Source organism: Habropoda laboriosa, unplaced genomic scaffold, assembly GCF_001263275.1.
Source record: "Habropoda laboriosa isolate 0110345459 unplaced genomic scaffold, ASM126327v1 scaffold197, whole genome shotgun sequence".
NCBI classification, from domain to species: domain Eukaryota; kingdom Metazoa; phylum Arthropoda; class Insecta; order Hymenoptera; family Apidae; genus Habropoda; species Habropoda laboriosa.
In genome coordinates, this window is record NW_017100305.1 from 92,173 (window position 1) to 112,695 (window position 20,523).

General features: G+C 32.3%; 7 protein-coding genes across 7 annotated transcripts in view; 3 read left to right on the forward strand and 4 right to left on the reverse strand.

Annotated features, from left to right (window-relative positions):
- Positions 1–1,043: 1,043 nt before the first annotated feature.
- LOC108573976 (zinc finger CCHC domain-containing protein 10-like) lies at positions 1,044–1,879 on the forward strand. Its single transcript, XM_017936470.1, has 3 exons — positions 1,044–1,190; positions 1,357–1,506; positions 1,588–1,879. Exons 1-3 carry the CDS (start codon positions 1,156–1,158, stop codon positions 1,877–1,879), a joined length of 477 nt encoding a protein of 158 aa, XP_017791959.1. The 5' UTR covers positions 1,044–1,155.
- A 475-nt stretch (positions 1,880–2,354) lies between these two features.
- Positions 2,355–5,887, reverse strand: LOC108573993 (DNA replication licensing factor Mcm2). Its single transcript, XM_017936492.1, has 14 exons — positions 5,727–5,887; positions 5,490–5,653; positions 5,331–5,413; positions 5,073–5,255; positions 4,788–4,999; positions 4,520–4,712; positions 4,245–4,448; positions 3,941–4,172; positions 3,613–3,863; positions 3,390–3,554; positions 3,053–3,352; positions 2,798–2,980; positions 2,556–2,711; positions 2,355–2,483 (listed from the first exon to the last, which is right to left on the reverse strand). The coding sequence occupies exons 1-14, from the start codon at positions 5,849–5,851 to the stop codon at positions 2,355–2,357; spliced, it is 2,580 nt and encodes an 859-aa protein (XP_017791981.1). The 5' UTR covers positions 5,852–5,887.
- Positions 5,888–6,498: 611 nt separating this feature from the next.
- Positions 6,499–7,045, reverse strand: LOC108573977 (coiled-coil domain-containing protein 115-like). Its single transcript, XM_017936471.1, has one exon. The coding sequence runs from the start codon at positions 7,000–7,002 to the stop codon at positions 6,499–6,501; it is 504 nt and encodes a 167-aa protein (XP_017791960.1). The 5' UTR covers positions 7,003–7,045.
- Positions 7,046–10,808: 3,763 nt separating this feature from the next.
- Positions 10,809–12,377, reverse strand: LOC108573996 (intraflagellar transport protein 57 homolog). Its single transcript, XM_017936495.1, has 6 exons — positions 12,220–12,377; positions 11,856–12,137; positions 11,617–11,782; positions 11,440–11,548; positions 11,040–11,381; positions 10,809–10,975 (listed from the first exon to the last, which is right to left on the reverse strand). Exons 1-6 carry the CDS (start codon positions 12,375–12,377, stop codon positions 10,809–10,811), a joined length of 1,224 nt encoding a protein of 407 aa, XP_017791984.1.
- Positions 12,378–12,814: 437 nt separating this feature from the next.
- Positions 12,815–13,832, forward strand: LOC108574001 (protein cornichon homolog 4). The gene is made up of 4 exons (XM_017936499.1): positions 12,815–13,061; positions 13,278–13,346; positions 13,428–13,681; positions 13,763–13,832. Exons 1-4 carry the CDS (start codon positions 12,981–12,983, stop codon positions 13,830–13,832), a joined length of 474 nt encoding a protein of 157 aa, XP_017791988.1. The 5' UTR covers positions 12,815–12,980.
- A 1,361-nt stretch (positions 13,833–15,193) lies between these two features.
- On the reverse strand, positions 15,194–15,535 carry LOC108573978 (prostatic spermine-binding protein-like). Its single transcript, XM_017936472.1, has one exon. The coding sequence runs from the start codon at positions 15,533–15,535 to the stop codon at positions 15,194–15,196; it is 342 nt and encodes a 113-aa protein (XP_017791961.1).
- Positions 15,524–20,523, forward strand: part of LOC108574002 (1-phosphatidylinositol 4,5-bisphosphate phosphodiesterase classes I and II) — a 5,751-nt gene continuing 751 nt past the window's right edge. Inside the window, 15 exon segments of the mRNA XM_017936500.1 lie at positions 15,524–15,699; positions 15,810–15,956; positions 16,561–16,832; positions 16,918–17,002; positions 17,080–17,494; positions 17,564–17,684; positions 17,770–17,965; positions 18,057–18,381; positions 18,467–18,658; positions 18,745–18,954; positions 19,025–19,344; positions 19,411–19,728; positions 19,806–19,853; positions 19,933–20,134; positions 20,199–20,523. The exon segment at positions 20,199–20,523 is cut by the window's right edge and continues 256 nt beyond it. Coding sequence (XP_017791989.1) covers positions 15,601–15,699; positions 15,810–15,956; positions 16,561–16,832; positions 16,918–17,002; positions 17,080–17,494; positions 17,564–17,684; positions 17,770–17,965; positions 18,057–18,381; positions 18,467–18,658; positions 18,745–18,954; positions 19,025–19,344; positions 19,411–19,728; positions 19,806–19,853; positions 19,933–20,134; positions 20,199–20,523 — 3,275 coding nt within the window. The 5' untranslated portion in view covers positions 15,524–15,600.

The window sequence follows — 20,523 nt, forward strand, 5'->3', positions numbered from 1 at the left end:
TAATACCTTATGAGTTTGAATATTTCTTCTGAAAATGATTTTAAGTTATCTAAAGTAAGTTTACAATATTCTAAATCTTTCTCTATATTTTCATTACGAATATAAATTATCTGATTATTAATAATATCAATTTCGTCTTTTAGTGTCAATACCATATTTTCCTCATATGTATTGGTTTTTTCTATATTTTTATCGATTATAGTATTATATTTACAGTTATGAAGTTTATTTATTTCTGTAATACCAGGATATTGATTAAAAAAAAGGTTAAAATTATGTTGTAAAGAAAAATTCCAGATTTCATTAGAAAATTTGTCTTCTGTAATCCAAACACTGTAATTTATATTATACAATAAAGTAAGAAATGTATTTAAAATATCTATACTAAATATGTATGGTTTAATTTTTCTTGTGATTCAATAGGAAATATTTGATAAGAATAGATTCATAAAGGAATTGTTATAGTTAAATAAATTGGATTCTGTTTCATCTGAATTTATTAAAAATTTACCAATTCTTCATACGTTTCTTTGAGTACTCTTTTTTTTATTTGTAGGATATTATTTTTTGCAGTTAGGATATGCTTAACAACATTTAATTCTGTATTTTTACTAATACATTTCATTAAATGTAAATCATGTTCTTCATAATTCAAAGAAGTCATGATTTCTTAAAGAAACTCATGTGTTTTTAATTACTACGAAAATACTTCATTTTTAAATTAATACATTTTTTTTATAACTTTGTATATAAATTTATTTTGACATATTCGTACATAAGTCAAGTATAATTATCAATTAAACATATATTTTTTACAAAAGAAATACATATAAATACCTATTTATTATCATTTACTTTTACGTTAAGAAACAATTAAAACATAATTAATTTATTGTATATCTGAATTTAGTTTTGTATTTTTTTTTATTTTGTAATACTATATGTAAGATTTGATTGGTGATTTCCGTTAAAACGTTTTCAAATAACCTACCATGTACTATCGCAAGCAACTGCGTCTTGTATTATGGCGTGTTGGAAGCTTATGCAGTAAAGTAACCTTTTCGCATGTAAACAAACTTCATCTAAAATTTTATTCATCTTCGAATATAGATTATTAATGGATTAAAAATTACAAAGTATGAAAATAAATGTGATATGAGTTCAAACGGCTTGAAAGTATTAAAAAAAAGGTTAGTATAAAATTTACATGTAATTTTATGGTTTCCTTGTTCATTAAGTATATTAAAAGATTGTTACTTAGTTTTTATAAAAACTTTATAACTGAAAAATAACAAATACGTAACACTGTGTAATTATAATTATATTTTAAAGTATTTATTGTTATAATTTCTTTAGTAATCCATACCCGCAAGGGATGCGATGTCAGAAATGTTTAGAGATGGGACATTGGAGTTATGAATGTAAGGGAAAAAGGAAGTATTTACATAGATCTTCACGTACATCACAATTGAAGAAAGCTCTAAAGAAACAAGAAGAATCTAATGGGTAAACATATAAGATGTGGTGGAATTGTTAAGCATCAAAGTTTAGAGAAATCATAATGATAGCAATCACAAATTTTTACAGTGAAGAACACAAGAAAGAAGTGAAGAAAAGTCGTCAACAGAAAAAAATGAAAAAAGAATCAAGTAGTTCCAGTGATACAAATTCCAGTGCTGATAGCAGCAGTTCTAGTAGTAGTAATGATAGCAGTACTAGTAGCTCATCTTCAGACAGTGAATCAGACTCTAGTGATAGTGTTTCTAGTAGTAGCAGTGGTAGTGGTAGTAGTAGTAGTAGTAGCAGTAGTAGTAGTAATAGTAGTAGTAGCAGTAATCGTTCACATACTTTTCTATTTTCAAAAAGATATCCTATTTAAATAATTTTAGATAAGAGATAAAAACTTAAAGTAGATATATTAATTTTTTAAATATTTATGAAATATTTTACTGGTCCATACACAAGAAATACATGTATAATAATTTCATTGTACAAAATGGAAATAACTAAAGTACTTATATGTAACATACATTTTAAATAATAATTTATACAACGCGCCTTGTACTAAAATTTCGTCATTTATATTATAATGTCATTACCCTCCCAATTATATTATATGCTTGTAAGTAAAAGAAATCATAATTTTGTACTAAGAACTTCTTCATAAACTATAAACTATATTATAAAATTCAAAAGTAAAATAGTAATATTAATTGTTTAGTAAAAAATTAATTTTTTATTGATCTATTAAGTAATTATATAATTGATTGTAAAAATTATGTTTATACAATAAACAATATCACGCTGTAAATTTTATTAAAATAAATTGTATTCGTAATATTTTTAACGTTTCATTAGTCATCAACATCATCAGGAAGTGTTTGTACTATTACTTTCCTCCTTGAATCATAAACAAAGTTATTTGACTTGAAAATGTCACTTTCATAAAATGGATGAAGATTGTATATGTCGATTTGTTTAGCCTAAAATAAAACAAAAATTTTAGTAAAGTAAGGTTGACAAGGTTATAGGGTAATAAAGTAAATAATTCATACCCGATCCAATAGATCTTTCTCCAAAATTTCGATTGTTGCAATGCGACCTCCGCGTATAGCTTTTTGGAACGCTAAAGTATCTAATGTAAGTTGCCTAAGTATGTAATACAGAAGTTCACTGTGATCTTTCTTGTATGATAAGTATTTCTGGAATGTCTTTAAAAAATAATAGAACATTTGTTATAATTTTCATGAACTTGTATATATTTACCTTCATGCTTATTATTCGTTAAGACACTTACCGCACGCATACTTTTCATTACTGAATACTTCTGTGTCTCAACAAAACTATCAAGCATCATTCTGATAGCAAGATTAATATCATTTTCTTGAACGTGATCACGTAGATGCATTTTAGCACTTGCTTCAGCCATACGTATAATGCTTTCTATATGTCGTACTGTAATTGGTAAACTTCCGGTGGCCTACAAATAGTTACAATAAAAATTGTACGATTGTATAATGAAAATTTTCGGAATGTAATCGTTCTGACATACCAAACTTTCTTGCCTTAATTGACTGTATAATTTTGCCACTTTATCTTGATCAATATTTGTTAATTTAGGATGAACATTTTGCCGTGCATAAACTATATACTTTTTTAAAAGATCTTGTGGGATAGATATATCATTTGCATCCTCTACTGTAGGTATCACTTTCCCAGCATTTGATGGATGATGTCTCATATGAGAATTCACAACAAATTTCGCCAAATGCCGATCTTGCATAGGATCTATTTCATCTTTCACTACACAGAGAATATCGAAACGAGACAAAATTGGTTCTGATAAATCTACCTAAATATAAAATTTTTTTATATACATTGAATTTTACATAACACACAAATGTCATGCTAGCATCATATCTTCCTCCAATAGGATTAGATGCGGCTATTACTGAACATCTAGCATGAAGTGATGTAACAATTCCTACTTTTGAAATAGAAATACTTTGTTGTTCCATGGCTTCGTGAATAGATGTTCTATCTTGATCATTCATCTGAAAATACACAGATGTTCATATTTTATTATAAATATTTAACGAAAAATATATTTACCTTATCAAACTCGTCAATAAGGCAAATTCCGTGGTCGGCAAGTACTAAGGCACCAGCTTCTAAAGTCCATTCACGAGTTGTTTGTGATCTCCTTACAAAAGCAGTTAACCCAACAGCCGAAGCCCCTTGGCCTGTAGTGAATACTGCTCTAGGTGCAATTTTTTCGACATATTTTAGGAACTGAGATTTTGCCGTCCCTGGGTCTCCACATAGTAACACATTAATATCTCCTCTTACTTTATGCTTGTTACCTACGCATTTAATTAGAAGATTTCTGCTGAATTGCGTTCCGGAAAAGCGAAAAAAATGATACGAAAAATATAAATACCAGGATTCTTTGATTCTCCGCCAAATATAGCCAATGCTAAACCTTTTTTGGTATATTCATGTGCATAGATCGAAGGTGCAATACTTGCGACAATGCGATCAATAATTCGATGATCTCTACTTAAAGTAATGATACTAGAAATATCTTCTTCAGTCAATGATTCAACAATTTCTTTTGAGTCTTTCACTTGTAGATGATTAGCAAGAAGAACTGTTGCAAACACTGGAAAACCCTAAATACAAAATAGATATTAATTAATTAACGTAACATCTTAAAAATAATTATATATTAAAATATTTTTTACATGTTCCGTATTCAAGGAGCCATCGTAGTTATTCGTATAAATGGCGGTAACATCTACTTCATCTCCAGGTTTACAACGATCACAGAGATCTGATAAAAGAATACATTCTTTACTTCTCGGTATTCTTCCTGCAGGAATTTTACCTGGTGATTCTTGGATTGTAATTTTTTGATAGTTTCTATATATTGTTTGTTCCATGTTAATCTGCAGTTAGTATTAATAAACTTATAAGACATTTTGTGCATAAATAAAATCATTTAAATCTTGAAACTTACCATAAATGGTCCAATACTTTGACATTCGGGACATGACCCAGGCCTAACTTCTGTATTTTGATTTTGTACAAAAGGACCAAGTACATATCCACATTTTGTACAATCATATTTTACAATAGACAATTGTGGTAACACTCCTGTAGTTGCAGTAACAACTCCTAGAGTACGTACTAATTGATTCAAATGCAATTTCCTAATATTTACAATAAATTATATTATTTTTTCATGAAAAATTGAAAATTTTAATCAATATCAGACTATGTTTTACCTAAATGTACGAATTTCTTCTATTAAAGGTAATTCTGATATTCTCACATGAATTTCACTTGAAACCCTTTCATAACTCGGAAATATAGTTAGTACTAGTTCCTTTGCTACTTCATCAAATATATTTAATATTTGAAATGGTGCTTCTGGCAGAAAATAAGCCAAAACATGTTCTTTACTTGCAAGAATGGGAAATTCCACAACAAAGCTAGACTATTAAAAATGATATAAATATTTTCTGTATCTTCATATGACTGTAATTATAAATAATAATAAAAAGTATTACTTGATTACTCTCGCACATATGACGAATTCGTTCTTTGTACATATATTGTCCTTTTGAATTAGTATGTGTACGAAGAAAGCTTTTAAAACGATTAGAAATTTCGGTTCTAGGCCCCAGCATAGACACCCACTCTTTAACTGAATGACCTTTAGTATCTTCTAAATTCTCAATAGATTCAATCATCTAAAATAAAAATAAATACTATTACATAGTACAATAAAATAAATTGCAGAAGGCAAAAGCAGGTAAAGATTTTACTTCTGTGTCTTCAATTTCACCTGTTGCTGCTTTTTCAGCCATACGGCGCTTACGGGCATGTATTTCATCTTCATCACTTTCATCTTAAATGTAAAGACACATGTTACAATATACTTTTGGAAAAAATATTAATTACATTGTTAAAAAACAAGAATGTACCATAAAGTAAATATCTATCATCTCTGATAATGCCTGCTGCCCGATCTCTTTTATGCATAGCAGCTTCAGCTTCTGCACGTTCTCCTTGAGACATTTCTGAGTATTCTTCCAAATCCACTACATCTGAATCATATCTATCTAATGCTGGCATGGGACGATAATCACTGTAATATTACTCAAATATTAATATCAAATATATATTTAATTCTTTTATAGTAATACCAATAAAAACCTTACGCTTCCATATTATCCCCAAATAATTCCTCTCCTTCTCCTTCCTCTTCATTAACATCATTATCATTACCAAGTAAATCAGTTTCATCTTCAAATGGTTCATCTATTTCTGGTGCAGGAGATGTCATTGCCTCTGCATGTCTATCAGAGCGTGCTGGACTACTAGAATCCTAAGGAATAATAAATTAAAGAATAAATAAATTAAAAGGACCAGGACAATAACATAAAAAATAATAATAGCATATTATATATTTTACAGAGCATTATGATATATATACACATAACATTTATGTAAATTGAATAATTGTATATAATTTTACACTTCTCTATTTTTACGATCTTACCATTCTGTTTGTATAAATAAATTTTAATATAACAATAACAAAACAAATTATACAATAAATAAAAATATATATGCAGAGTAATAATACTTTGTTTTCACTTTCTTAAAACTTTGTTAGGACTAAAACCAAAAAATAAGAGTTGGCGGGAATTTCTTTCAGAACGCGGCAATTCTTCAGTCACACCAACAATTCTCGATAAATAACTATAACTAACCAATCCTGTAAATTCTTTACAGGAGATGAATGAAACTTTTGAATTCTATTGGATAACTTAATCAGTCATATATATTTTATTTATTTATTTAACATCAAATTTGATTAATATAGAGACATATTCACAATTAAAAATTTAAGAACTTATTTCAGAAAAATATAATTGAAAATGGTATAGGAAAGTAAAATGGAACCAATCAATTAAATTTATACAATTTTTATTTTTGAATGACATCAACTGGACAGGAAGTATGTTTTAAAAAATACAAAGATTGTAATTTATCTAATACAGAAGTAACTTCTGCTTGTATATTTGCTGCTCTTACAGCAAGGCAAAGGGATTCTTGAAAACGTTTTTGTGCAATTCTTAAACTCTGTGGAACCAATACTCCAAACCACTTGATAGGATCTTGTATCTCATCTTCACCTTTACCCAAAGTTTTTAAGCTTATGTCAAAATTTGGAATTATTATGCCAGTTTCTTCTGTTAATTTTGTTTCTAATTCAAATAGAGAAACAACTTTCTCGTCATCAACAGGAACCTGTAAGACACTTATGCTTTCTTTGCCACGTATGTATTTTGCCTTAGCTAATTCAATGTAACCATCACGTAGTATGTTTTCCATTTGTACATTAACATTAACTTTTTCTTGCATCAGTTCCAAATTACGCAATAAATTGTCATCAATTGCCCTACATATATCATCTATACCTTCATGCATATTGTGTATTGTTATGACAACTGTCAATCTATTATAAAGTGTAATATTGTAGAGGGCTATCTGAATGCTATCTGAAATGCACACATATACAATATGAAATATATAACACGTACTATTTTATGTATGTTTCGTTATCATTTTGATAACTAATATTTGTATTTAATTCTTATCTATGAAATTTATACATTTTTATATACACATCAAACATTAAAATTAATTTGTGCTTACTGATAATTGTTATATAATTATGATTCTTATATTGTCTTCGTAGACAATTATTTTTATTTCCATAAAATAACGATGTTGTAACGATATTTGCCGAAATCCTAGAACTAACCCTAATGTACGACAGTGGTTTTATGTAAAATGGCGTACGAAACACAAGCGACATTCATGGAAACCATTCTGATAGCAGTTCGTATCAAAGCGGCTATCGGTAAATAATTCTGTATAATTTGTTTAAAATTTTGCTATAATTTGTTTCTAAGTCTGTAATTACAAGTATTGAAAGTAATTACAAAATAAAATATAATGGTAAAGAAATTCCACTTTGATAATAGACTATTCCTACAATCTTGTTATGCCTCACGTTCTGAAATACCGATCGTGTAAAATATCAGAGATTTTATTATGCCCGCTACAATAACAGAATGGTGAATTTAGGAATTGTGTACAATTCAACAGTCAAAGATGGTAAAATCGATAGATGTAAAAGATTCTGCTTCGTTAAATCTGCATATAAAGATATTTATATTATAAGACTGAGTAGTTTGCAAAAGAAAATGGGAGTGATGTATGAGAGAGAAATGAATACACTGTAAAATGTTGTACAACAACACTCGTATACATATTGTCACCTTTTATAAAATACATTTTCTGCAATTATCTTATAATAAGTCACTGATTTTTTGATAAATAATTGCATTTCTTCATTTTTCCTGATATTGGAGTCCTTTCCCTGATTCCCAAACCCACCATTTCTAAATTACACAAAAAGACCATTAATTTTCAAATGTTAAATAAAAGTTATAAACAATTTCTAACTAATCTACTGCACGCACTTATTAATTAAATGCAAAATTAATAAAATATGCTGTTTTACTAAATCTGGAATATCTGGATCAAGGATATCGATAGAAAGAAACACGGATAGCTTTAAAGATACGAGTTAGACAAGGAAACGAATTGCGGTAGACAAGGATAGCATTAAACAAAGAGTAAGACAAGGAAAGGAATAGTGCTAGACAAGGATAGAGAATTTTGCAAAACAGAACTAACGCCATCTCGCGTTTGGTGATCGGAACTACGATTTTTTAATAGGAACACATGATATAAACAGAGGTATTAGACAAGGAAAGCACTAGTGAGCGAGAAGGATAGAGCGAGAACGTTTCCTATTGGCTGACGGGCCCCTAAGGTCCGCCAATCAGGTCCTAAGTAAAGTCGGCCAGGGAAAACTCATTAATAACTCATTAATTAGAATGATTTTGTGAACTTTTAGGATTGAAGAATGTAGTGTGGACCTTTAGCTACTTTCACATATAGTTTTAATGCAATAGACCGTTCCAATAATTAGTTATTAACAATTTTATTACGCGATGTCGGAACCTTACCGTTTACGTTTATATACGTTTACGGTTTTTCAATAATTTCATAGCTTTCTGATGAATTCCCATGCAAGTAATTATATGCATCTGAAAAGCAACTCCCTTAGCTGCATTCTCATATAATTTTTATTAACATATTCGGTGTAGTTTAAGAGTTATTAAACATTATATGGGAGCGTCTCCTATTCGTCGTACCCGAGGATATACAACTATTATAAACAATTGCTAATAACTAAAAAACCGCACCACTTACGCAATTGAAAACAATTGCAGAATATATAAAAAGGTCCATACTATATTCTGCATGCTTGAAAGTGCATAATTAATCACGCATATTCGTGAAAATGATGAAAAACTCACACTCTTGAATGTGACGAGTGTAGCACTCACCCAAATAATCTTTAATAACTCTTAAACTAATTCGAATATGTTAATAAAAATTATATGAGAATGTAGCTAAGGGTGTTGCTTTTCAGATGCATATAATTACTTGCATGGGAATTCATTAGAAAGCTATGAAATTATTGAAAATCCGTAAACCTATATAAACGTAAACGGTATCGTTTCCGACATCTTGTACTAAAATTGTTAATAACTATTTATTGAAACAGTCTATTGCATTAAAAACTATATGTGAAAGTAGCTAAAGGTCCATACTACATTCTTCAATGCTAAAAGTTCATAGAATCATCCTAATTAACGAGTTATTAGTGAAAAACCGTAAACGTATATAAACGTAAACGGTATGGTTCCGACATCGAGTACTAAAATTGTTAATAACTAATTATTGAAACGGTCTATTGAATTAAAAATTATATGTGAAAGTAGCTAAAGGTCCATACTACATTCTTCAATCAGAAAAGTTCACGAAATCGTCGTAATTACTGAGTTATTAATGAAAAACCCTAAACGTATATAAACGTAAACGATATGGTTCCGACATCGCGTACTAAAATTGTTAATAACTAATTATTGAAATGGTCTATTGCATTAAGAATTATATGTGAAAGTAGCTAAGGGTCCACACTACATTCTTCAATTCTAAAAGTTCACAAAATCATCGTAATTACTGAGTTATTAATGAAAAACTGTAAACGTATATAAACGTAAACGGTATCATTCCCGACATCCCGTACTAAGATTGTTAATAACTAATGATGGGATGGGTCTATTGCATTAAGTATTATATGTGAAAGTAGCTAAGGGTTCAGGCTACGTTCTTCAATCGTAAAAGTTCACAGAATCTTTCTAATTAATGAGTTATTAATGATTTTTCCCTGGCCGACTTTACTTAGGATCTGATTGGCCGATCTTAGGGGCCCGCCAGCCAATAGGAAACGTTTTCTCTCTGTCCTTCTCGCACACTAGTGCTTTCCTTGTCTAATACCTCTGTTTATATCATGTGTTTCTATTAAAAAGTCGTAGTTCCGATCACCAAACGCGAGATGGCGTTAGTTTCACCTTTCAAATTTTCTGTTCTTGTTTAATCATATATCATTCCTTGTCTTACTCATGTAACATCAAGAGAATCATTAGAAATTAAGTTATGTATACATTTAAAAGTACAGAATTCTTTACTCCGTGACGGAATATATGATATGCTGTCCTATACCTTATTCTTAATTTCATAGTTATGTTTAGATCTAATTCCAACTAGTACTATGTAATGTTGTAATCTCATTTTATGCCGAATCGGTAACGTTGGAAGCGATACCAAGATAGTAAGGGGGTTCTAAAGCCCCCACGACGTAGAACAAAATGATGCATTGAGTGGTAGGCCTATTGTGCTCCTCGTTTGTAGTTTCATCAATGGTGAATTAAAAGTAATGGTAAAATTGAAAAAATATTAAAATAGCATTTTATTCTGTTGCACAATTTTATTTGTTGCAATTTCATCGTGAAAAACATTACATATGTATACTTATAGCTGAACAATATGTTTTTACAAGTACTTGGTGCGTACACACATTACAAAGGCGATGCGTGGTAAGCGCTTCATTGGACCCTTATTAACAAATATAATTAGCGATAATCTAGACAAACAGTGCATAAATTATGCTCAGGGACATAAAGGAAAACAATACTGATAGGTTTTTCAGTAAAAATAGTTATCACTTTAACGTTACTAATCGTTTAAGTCCAAGTTGGTAAGTGATAATAGTTCGAAGTTACTAAAACATTACTAAGCTATGTAACAACTCAAGTTATCGCAATCCCATTCGTATTATTCATATCTTCCTGCAACTGCGTGCGATCTCGTATTCTTGCACACATTAAACTATATTCCAACACGCCAATACGAATGTTCATTTCAGAAATTTCGCTTTTCATTTTCGTAATCGTCTTTTTTATATTTATAAGCGGAGCTATAGAAAGTATTAACGATTAACAATTTATGTAGCATTGTAGAATTATTCGTATGATACTTACTTCCATCTGTCATACTTGATCCTCGTTCGTCCATTTCCTTTTTAACATGTTCCAACTCCTCTGATAATTTATTAAAAACTCTTGTCCTTTCTGTAACACCTCCACTAACATCCCGATATTGTTCCTTAATTTTTGATAACTCATCCTGAAGAATTTGATATTCCTTCAAAATAGGTTCAAGTTGTCTATTTAAATAGGACTCCCTTGTTTTTACTTTATCTAAAGTATTTGTTATGTCAATATGTAGCTTATCTAATTGACTTTTGGTTCCAGTCAAATTCATTGCAATATTTGCACGAAGTTGCTTCATTTGCTCTATGTGTGACCTCCAATCTCTTGAATCTGAAATAAATTTTTTCTTACAATTTTACTCCTCAAATTTTTATCAGATATTCTGTACCTGTTTTAACAGTTACTTTTAGTTGAGGTAAAACTCTTTCCAATTCTAATTGCCACTCTTCTCTGTTTGTTTTAGATTCTAGGATATCATCAGGTTTTTGTGTTTCATTCTAGAAAACATGATATTAGGGAATATATGATTTTTACATTTTGTAAGCATACCAATGACTGTACTTACAAAATTTTGTCCATAAAGTTTTGTAATATCATCAACATGTAAAATATCCTCATCATCATCATCATACTCAGCCATCATTTCTTCTTCCACTTTTTCTAATATTAATTCTGCATCATCATCTTCTATATCAGGTTCATCATTTGGTTCATCAGGTGGTATTTCTACCCTAGAAACATTTAGGTAAATAATTTTCAAATTATGATTCTAATATCTTTCAAAAGTGTATTTTAAAAGTTTACTTTTTCCATTGGAATTTCTCTGCCTTTAATGCTTCATTTGCTAAATTGTCTAGAACATAAATGGCATGATCACCACTTCCTTGCTTAAGCTTATTAGGTGGAAATTCTATTGGTACATTGGTATCTCTTAAATGGTCTAATATTAAACCTATTGTTGCATTAGGATCATCAGATTCTTGTGGGGGTTCAAAGTTTCCACCTGCTTTTCTGATTAACCATGCAGCTAAAGATGTAAATGTATAAAACTGTTCTCCTGGATTTGTTTGTGTTATAAAATAATTCCTATGTTTTAAATCAACATGGTATTATCATGAATTCACACAATTAAAAATTAGATGATTTATATGTAATTATGAATAACTACCTATTTATAGCTTTTATTTTAAATTCCGGTAAAAATTGATTATCATAGTTCAATAGTTTCAATTTTTCTAATAAGTCTTCCATTCTAATGTACATAACATAAGGAGCAGATGGAGAAGTGCCATCTTCTATAACAATTTTCGGAGTGTCTCGGAACATTTCTGAAATTATAATTTTGTCATAACCACATGGGCTTGTACAGATAACAAATGTACGTATGTAGGTGCAAATTGTACATAGTATACTTTCCATTCATAAAAGTGGACATGTTTACCTTTTATTTTATATTGCTTTAAAAAGGTTCATATATATGTATATGTATATGTATATATGTACAATTAATTTTTTTTAGATATAAGATATCCACTTTGATTTTTTAAGTAAATACTTTGTACGTATTCATTGCGACATATTGTTTATGTTTCATAATTTGACAGTATTGACCGTTTCGATCGTATAAAGTATGCACAGTCAGTATGGAGAATTCTGTTTCATTCGCACGAATAACTAGGGATATTCTCTTGAAAAGGCTGCTATTTCACTATTCTGTAACTTGGAAAATAATTTCAATAGTTGGTAGAACCGTGAGTTGTTCATTTTGTTGATTTTGACAATCGGTCATATTCAGTTTTCTCTTAGGTTTATTGAAATTTCTACGTGAAAAGCATTTCAAGTGAATTAATATTGAAAAAAGACACACATGAACTGTCAGATTTGATCCTAATGCTATCTAATATCTATTTATACTAATAGATTATTAGAATGGGTCTAATTTCCGAGCCGCTATTGTTCGTACTAGCTTTAATCGATACCGGTTCAGTACTATTTCTTTTGGTGTATTTTGTATCCTTTTTATACTATATAACTAAACAGGAATTGATTGAATTAATTTTTTGTTATATACGTAATTTCATTACTAAATCATCAAATTCTGCATGCGTTTTATTAAAGAACGTATCTAGGGATTTTTATTAAATGTTCGCATGGTGTTGCAGTAACTGTATTGGCGCTAAGTATGATTTTACAGAATTACAGTCCTTATCTTAAAAGTATACGTAGGTTATAACTCTATCGGATTTAGAATGTGACTACCTAAATGCTCAACAGTGTTGTTCAAAGTTGAACACGGTAATTGCATTATTCTTTTTATTATTTTAATTAGGTAATAATAAAATAATAAGATGAATACTAACTAGTAATATTTTATAGTGGGTGGTACCAAAGCTTATATCACATACATTCTTAGAGTTTTTATTACTAACACATGGACAGTTGATATTATGCTTGGTAAACTTACCAATGACACTATGGTTGCTTTATGAATATTTTGGAGTACCCAGTGGTAATATGGGTGTTTATGATCCTACAGAGATCCACAATCGTGGACAATTAAAAAGGCATACAAGGGATTGTATGATCTATCTTGGATATTATCTTATTTTCTTTTTTATTTACCTTTATTGGTATGTATATTTTAAATAATCCACTAGTTACTGTTAAAATTAAATGAGTAATTATTGCTATTTTTAACTTTCGTTTTTCAGCATGATCATTGCATTACTGAAAGGGGATCCAATCAACAGAAATGAAGATGAAATGATGCATACAGAATAATAGTGATAATATTTAAACTTTTATACACCCTTGCCTTTTAATTCAGTTATATATAATCATTTATTTATTTTAATGTTATAAATGCCAAATGGAATTTTGTTAAGATATATAAAAAGCAACTCACACTTTTCTGTTGCAATTTAACTTGTATCATATCTTTAAGGATTCAGATCCCTTGAATATAAGACTTCCATGAGATTGTAGAAACTTCTGTGTCAATCCTCTTGTAATTATACCTATATATACATATTATATACCGTAAGTGTGAAAAAAATTTTTCCATTCTACAGTTAACAATCTATAGAGAAAAAGATAACTGTAGTAGATAAAAAAATATTAACAGAATCGTTTAATACCGTACGTAGACGAGATTAAATCCTTCACAACTTATACTTTAATTAATCTTTTTAAATCATTGCGACGTGATTAAAAATATGTATAGTAAAGCGTTCTCGATGACTCATTTATCCATCGGCTCGTTAAATCAAATTGAATCGGGTTTGTTGGTCGCGATATAAGATTGGATCGATTTAATGAACTCCTTGCAGCTGATTAGATTTCTTTCTGTGTGAGGGCATACATTTATTTTTAGGTAAGAACAGAATTAGTATCAAAATTTGCTGAAATCGTCGAGTTACGTTCAGGAATAGTCGTTTAAACGTACATGCATTACGTTCAAGTGTGAAAAAAGGTCACAGTTTCAATATATAAAATAATCAATTAAAAGGAAAAGAAAAAACACGTGTGGAAAATTACACGGATGGAAATAGCGTTAAAAGAACCGTAAGTAGTGGATTTATTGAATATCACGGTTCGCGTTAAAATCAATTTGAGCGCGATAGGCGCACGTGTAGTGCGTTCTTGTATAATCTGCTGGTTGTAAAAGAGGTTTGAGCGCCTCCTGGCGACGAGGGTAACGGGCGACGGATGACGGGTGACGGGTGGCGGTGCTCGGATCAGCTCGGATCGTCTTCGGTACGGCGTGCGTAAGGATGCTTTTCTGGACGAAGTGAGTGCGCGAGTGCTCAGATGTACGAAAACTTTCGCGGTACATATTAATTGCAAATTTCTTTCGCCGCAAGACATACTTACTAAACGGTACTTGGCCTTTTCCCTTTTTCTTCGGGACACTGGCAGTGGTTCAGCGAAGCCCGTAATTTGTTTTTTCTACCGAAACGATTAATTAACCGGGATTGACGTCGATGTTCACCGAAAATTCAACAAATCTGTTAATGGTATACGCAAGACGGTACCCGCCAGAATTTCGCGACGACGGCGACGACGACGGCGGCGGCGTCGAGACACGATCGCATCTTCTATCACGGATGATCAAACAAGGGCACCTGTCAAGGTAAGGTGGTTCACGAGGTGCGCCTAATGCTTGAGAGATTCTCGATGAGGCTTACGTCGACGCCGTCGTCGCCGCCGTCGTCGTCGTCGTCACTGTTGTTTTTACCGTCGCCGATATCGTTACCACTGCACCTACCATCTTCACCGCCTCTGTTATCGTCGTGGTCGTCGTCATCGTTGCTGGTGCCAACGCCGTTGTCGTCGACGCCGTCACTGCTGTCATCGTTCCGTTCTCCATTGTCACCGTCAACGACATCGTTTTCGTTACAGCCCCCGTCAACATCGTCATCGTTATTGTGGTTATCAACGTCTTCGTGTTTGTTACTGTTGCCAGTGGCATAATCAGCCTGCATCACTTGTTCTTTTACTAGTGCACGTGTGTTCTACTTGAAACTACTTCAAATATCCTTCAGGCAGGATGGCAGGCAACAAGACAACAGGTAGTGTCTTGCAGTTTAGGCCTGTTGAGGTGTCTCAACAATTGCAGGATGGAGAAAAATTCATCAAATGGGACGAGGTAGGAGTTAAATGTTTGTAGAAGATTATTAGAGGGTTTAATTGAAGTTTCAAGTAACATGCTATGTTATTGTAAGTATAGTGATTAGTTTTGTTTATATTTCTATATAGGACTCTTGTATAGTAACTCCAGTAACGCTAAGGGTAGACAAATATGGATTTTATCTGCATTGGGTGGATCAACATAATGAGATGGAAATGTTGGATATTGCTATAATAAGAGATACTAGAACTGGAAAATATGCTAAAGTACCAAAGGTATTGAATTGAGCTCTATTTTATTTTCAACAGTATCATTAATGCTTTCTCATTTTTTTCATTCATCAGTTTAGATAGGTCAATTCATGATTGGTCACATGAAAGCTAAGGATGAAATTAGTTAGAAGTTTTGTTTGTTCTGTACATCGGTGCGCATTAGATACAAATATTTAGAAATGAAGCTTTCTTGCCTTTCTATAATTATATCATGCTTTTGCGTGGATGCTAATGACGCACAGCACCACAGTATGATAATTATTGACAAATCTATAAATAGAATATTACCTACTTTATGTCCTCAATATAGTACATTTTTTTTCAGTCACACCTATCTTTGTACACAATGGAAATGTTCTTAGTTGTATAGACAGGAGATCAATTCTTATCTGTTCCATTTTCCTATAAATCAATAAACTGTTTATAAAACAGCATTGTTTGCAGTTTCACATTGTATTAGCAGCTTATTGTAATAGAAGCTATTGTTGTCACTGTAATGTATATAAGTTAATTCTATATGAATAAATCTTGTTAAGGTGATAGAATTGAAACCACCACATGCTGTTCATTTGAAATGTACTTATTTGAATAAGAAAATGCTTTTCAGGATCCTAAATTGAAGTATCTTGTGACAATGGGCTCTCAAGATTCCTTAGAGGAAAAGACAGTAACAATTTGTTATGGATCTGATTTTGTCAATATGAATTTTATTAACTTTTATGCAACGCGCGCGGAAGTTGCACAACATTGGACAGAGCAAATTTTTCAGCTTGCATATAATTTAACTCTGCTCAATACCAGCACAACTATGTTCTTGCAGAAAGCACATAGTAAACTTACCCTTACCACTGATAAATCAGGAAAAATTCCTGTGAAAAAGTGAGCATAAATCGTATATATGTGTGTATTATACTAACTACGCGCGTATGGGTAAATGTGTATATTGTATATATTGTCATTCCAGCATAGTACGAATGTTTGCACAAAATAAAGACGATCGTAAACGTGTCGAGAAAGCACTTGATCTTTCTGGTTTTCCATCTGGAAAAGTGAGTGTAATATCTTCTGCATTTAACACAACGCTAAAATGACAAAACGTTAAAAATGACAAAATTTTTGTTTTTAGAACGACGTAATATCGTTGCAAAAATTCCAATTTGAGGATTTCTTCAAATTTTATAAGTCCCTTACTGAGCGGTCGGATGTTGAAAAAGTTTTCGAAAGTATCGTAGGCAATAAGCGTAGACTAATGTCAGTCGCCCAATTTGTCGAGTTTCTGAACAAAACTCAAAGGGATCCGCGTTTAAACGAGATATTGTATCCTTATGCAAATGAGGCAACAGCAAAGCACATTATAAGTCAATACGAACCGTATAAATGTAATGCCAATCGAGGTCAGCTGAGCTTTGATGGATTTTTGAGGTACTTGATGAGCGAGGATAATCCAATCGTTGCTGTATCAAAGCTTGAACTATCGGACGATATGGACCAACCGCTTGCGCATTACTTTATAAATTCTAGTCACAATACATACTTAACAGGTATATAACTTTTTTGAATTTTTCATCTCATCAAGTACGTGAATTTATAGTTTGTTAATGCATTTGTAGGACATCAACTTACCGGGAAAAGTTCGGTAGAAATATATCGGCAGTGTCTACTAGCGGGTTGTCGATGTGTCGAATTGGACTTTTGGAACGGAAAATTTGATGAACCTGTCATTGTCCATGGGTATACTTTTATTTACAAAAAAGATAAAAAAAAAAAATGATTCAATGTAACATATCGTATTATTATGCGAAGAACTTTTTTTTAGATATACATTTGTACCTGAAATTTATGCACGAAATGTAATTGAAGCAATTGCTGAAAGTGCTTTCAAAACATCAGAATATCCTGTTATTCTTAGCTTTGAGAATCATTGTAATCCACGACAGCAAGCTAAGATAGCTCAGTACTGTAGAGAACTGTTTGGAGAAATGTTACTTGATTCACCTCTTGAATCTCATAAGGTATTTTTTTCACGGTATAATTAAAATATTTCTTTTTCTTTTATCTCGGGAATTTCTCTTTGAACGTTACACTTTAAACGTTTATTTTCAGCTGGAACCTGGTCAGGAGTTACCGCCCCCATCTTTATTAAAACGTAAGATCATAATTAAAAACAAGAAGAAACATCATCACCATCATAAAAAGCATAAAAAAAAGCAACAGACGGCAGCGATAGAGTCTGAAGAAGGAGTTCAAGAAGGCGAGGACAACGGAATAACGAATCAAGCAGCTGACGGAGAGAACGGGCCGCCGTCCGATGTTGTTCCACTAGCTGATGGAACTGATAACGATCAGCAGATTGGAAACGGTGACATTTCGCATCCTCCGATGTTGCAGCAGAGACAAGGCAGTAAGGACAGTGCTCAAGACGACGATGGTCAGTATTTGAAGACAAACATGTGGTTGTACAATCGCGACTTACGATAAGATAAAACATAGGGAAGAATTTGCTTCTTTTTCAGACGAAGAAGAAGAATCGAGTACAGAGGAAGATGAATCAAACGTGGAGGATATTAAGTTAAGGATGGATGACAAAGTGCCTGCACCTGACAAAGTAGCATCTAGCGCGAAAGAAACGGAAGCTGGAGCAGAAATTTCAGCCTTAGTTAATTATGTGCAACCTGTTCATTTCAACAGTTTCGAATCGGCTGAAAGTACGTTCACACATGTTGTGACATCAACTGTTCCATTTATTTTCTTATGTTTATATTATAATTCAGAACTTGATCGATCTTTGTAGAAAAAAATCGCATGTACGAGATGTCCTCGTTCGATGAAAAACAGGCTACGACGCTTTTGAAAGAAAGACCATTAGAATTTGTAAATTACAATAAGCACCAACTATCGAGAGTATATCCGGCAGGCACACGTTTCGACTCAAGCAATTTTATGCCTCAGGTGTTTTGGAACGCGGGTTGTCAACTGGTTGCGTTAAATTATCAAACACTCGGTATGTTACTATTTCAAATATGCATGATATCGATCGATGATCGGTGACTCATTTAAGTTCCCTCTGATAGATCTTGCAATGCAATTAAACTTGGGTATTTTTGAATACAATCAGCGTTGTGGTTATCTGTTGAAACCGGAGTTTATGAGACGTAAGGATCGACGATTAGATCCTTTCGCGGAATCTACTGTAGACGGTATTATAGCTGGAACGGTTCACATACACGTAATATCGGCTCAGTTTTTAACAGACAAAAGAGTGGGTACTTACGTCGAGGTGGATATGTATGGTTTACCAGCGGATACAGTGAGAAAGAAATTTCGCACGAAAATTGTTCCGAACAATGGAATCAATCCTGTATACGACGAGGAGCCTTTTATATTCAAAAAGGTAAGAATTCACGGGTTTGTACAGCTTGCTGTATACGCAACAAAATCTGATCTGTGCGTTCATTAGGTTGTTCTACCCGAACTTGCTTCGATTAGAATTGCTGCGTACGAAGAGTCAGGTCGTTTAATTGGTCACAGAGTCCTACCAGTGGTTGGATTATGCCCAGGCTTTCGACACGTTGCTCTCAGAACGGAGTGCGGCCAACCACTACCATTGGCAAGCTTATTTTTACACGTTATCGTAAAAGATTATGTTCCGGATGGTCTGAGCGAGCTTGCGGAAGCTTTAGCAAATCCAATTAAATATCAGAGCGAAGTAGAGAAGAGAGAGAAGCAATTATCGGTTCTTACGGACAACTTGGAAGATTCATCGGAAGAAACTGATGTAAGGTTTGAAAAATTGAACGTTAATTTTTTACTAACTCGATAACATACTAACAAATGCATACTAACATTTTCTAGGATAAGCCGGAAGTTGGCGAAGGAGCAAGTTCTTCTTCTAAGCCAACTGTAAGTTCCTCGGTCAAAAAAATTTCGACCGATGCAAATAAATGCATATATTTAAGCTTGTTTAAACGTTTTGTCTTAGGAGGAAACCGTTAAAACAAAAAGACTACAATCTGTAGGTGAATTACCAACACTTGCACCGACAACCACAACTGTTCATGGTAGACCATCCATTGCCGGTATAAACATCTCTGACACTCAGGAGAGCGAGGATGGACCGCCAGCTCCTCCGGTTCAAGTCATCGATGCTTCCACAAATAAAAGTCCAGTTAACGTCAGCGGCAGTAAGTATCGATTACCTGTTACGTTTTTTATTTGGATATCGTCATTTGTTCTTCTACGTTCTAGTGAGCGATGAGATAGTGGCCGAATCTTTGGACAAATTAATGGAGAATAAGCTTGTCCGGGAGAAGAAGATGGAACTTGAGAAGAAGCTTGAATCTTTGCGGAAGAAACATGAGAAGGAGAAGCTAAGGGTACAATCGCAAAAAGGCTCCCTCGACGGTGAAAAGCACAAGTCGAAATTTTATGTGAGCCATAAACTAGTGAAACGATTGTCGAGTAGAAATATGTGAGTACGACTTTCGTATATCGATTTATTGTAGGACTCTCTCTCTCTTTCTCTCTCTTTCGCAGTTTCTCTCTCTCTCTCTCTCTCTCTCTCTCTATATAT

Bases quoted from the DNA above. Each gene is read 5' to 3' on its own strand.
- LOC108573978 (XM_017936472.1), bottom strand. From the start codon at position 15,535: ATGCAGGCTGATTATGCCACTGGCAACAGTAACAAACACGAAGACGTT.
- LOC108574001 (XM_017936499.1), top strand. From the start codon at position 12,981: ATGGGTCTAATTTCCGAGCCGCTATTGTTCGTACTAGCTTTAATCGAT. The intron at 13,347-13,427 runs GTAATTGCATTA...AATATTTTATAG, and splicing joins GTTGTTCAAAGTTGAACACG to TGGGTGGTACCAAAGCTTAT. The intron at 13,682-13,762 runs GTATGTATATTT...TTCGTTTTTCAG, and splicing joins TTTTTTATTTACCTTTATTG to CATGATCATTGCATTACTGA.
- LOC108573976 (XM_017936470.1), top strand. From the start codon at position 1,156: ATGAGTTCAAACGGCTTGAAAGTATTAAAAAAAAG. The intron at 1,191-1,356 runs GTTAGTATAAAA...TAATTTCTTTAG, and splicing joins TTGAAAGTATTAAAAAAAAG to TAATCCATACCCGCAAGGGA. The intron at 1,507-1,587 runs GTAAACATATAA...AAATTTTTACAG, and splicing joins AAACAAGAAGAATCTAATGG to TGAAGAACACAAGAAAGAAG.
- LOC108573977 (XM_017936471.1), bottom strand. From the start codon at position 7,002: ATGCATGAAGGTATAGATGATATATGTAGGGCAATTGATGACAATTTA.
- LOC108573993 (XM_017936492.1), bottom strand. From the start codon at position 5,851: ATGACATCTCCTGCACCAGAAATAGATGAACCATTTGAAGATGAAACT. The intron at 2,981-3,052 runs GTATGTCAGAAC...AACTATTTGTAG, and splicing joins AATTAAGGCAAGAAAGTTTG to GCCACCGGAAGTTTACCAAT. The intron at 2,484-2,555 runs GTATGAATTATT...GTTTTATTTTAG, and splicing joins AGAAAGATCTATTGGATCGG to GCTAAACAAATCGACATATA.
- LOC108573996 (XM_017936495.1), bottom strand. From the start codon at position 12,377: ATGTTCCGAGACACTCCGAAAATTGTTATAGAAGATGGCACTTCTCCA. The intron at 11,783-11,855 runs GTAAACTTTTAA...AAATGTTTCTAG, and splicing joins GAGAAATTCCAATGGAAAAA to GGTAGAAATACCACCTGATG. The intron at 10,976-11,039 runs GTAAGTATCATA...TACTTTCTATAG, and splicing joins ATCAAGTATGACAGATGGAA to CTCCGCTTATAAATATAAAA.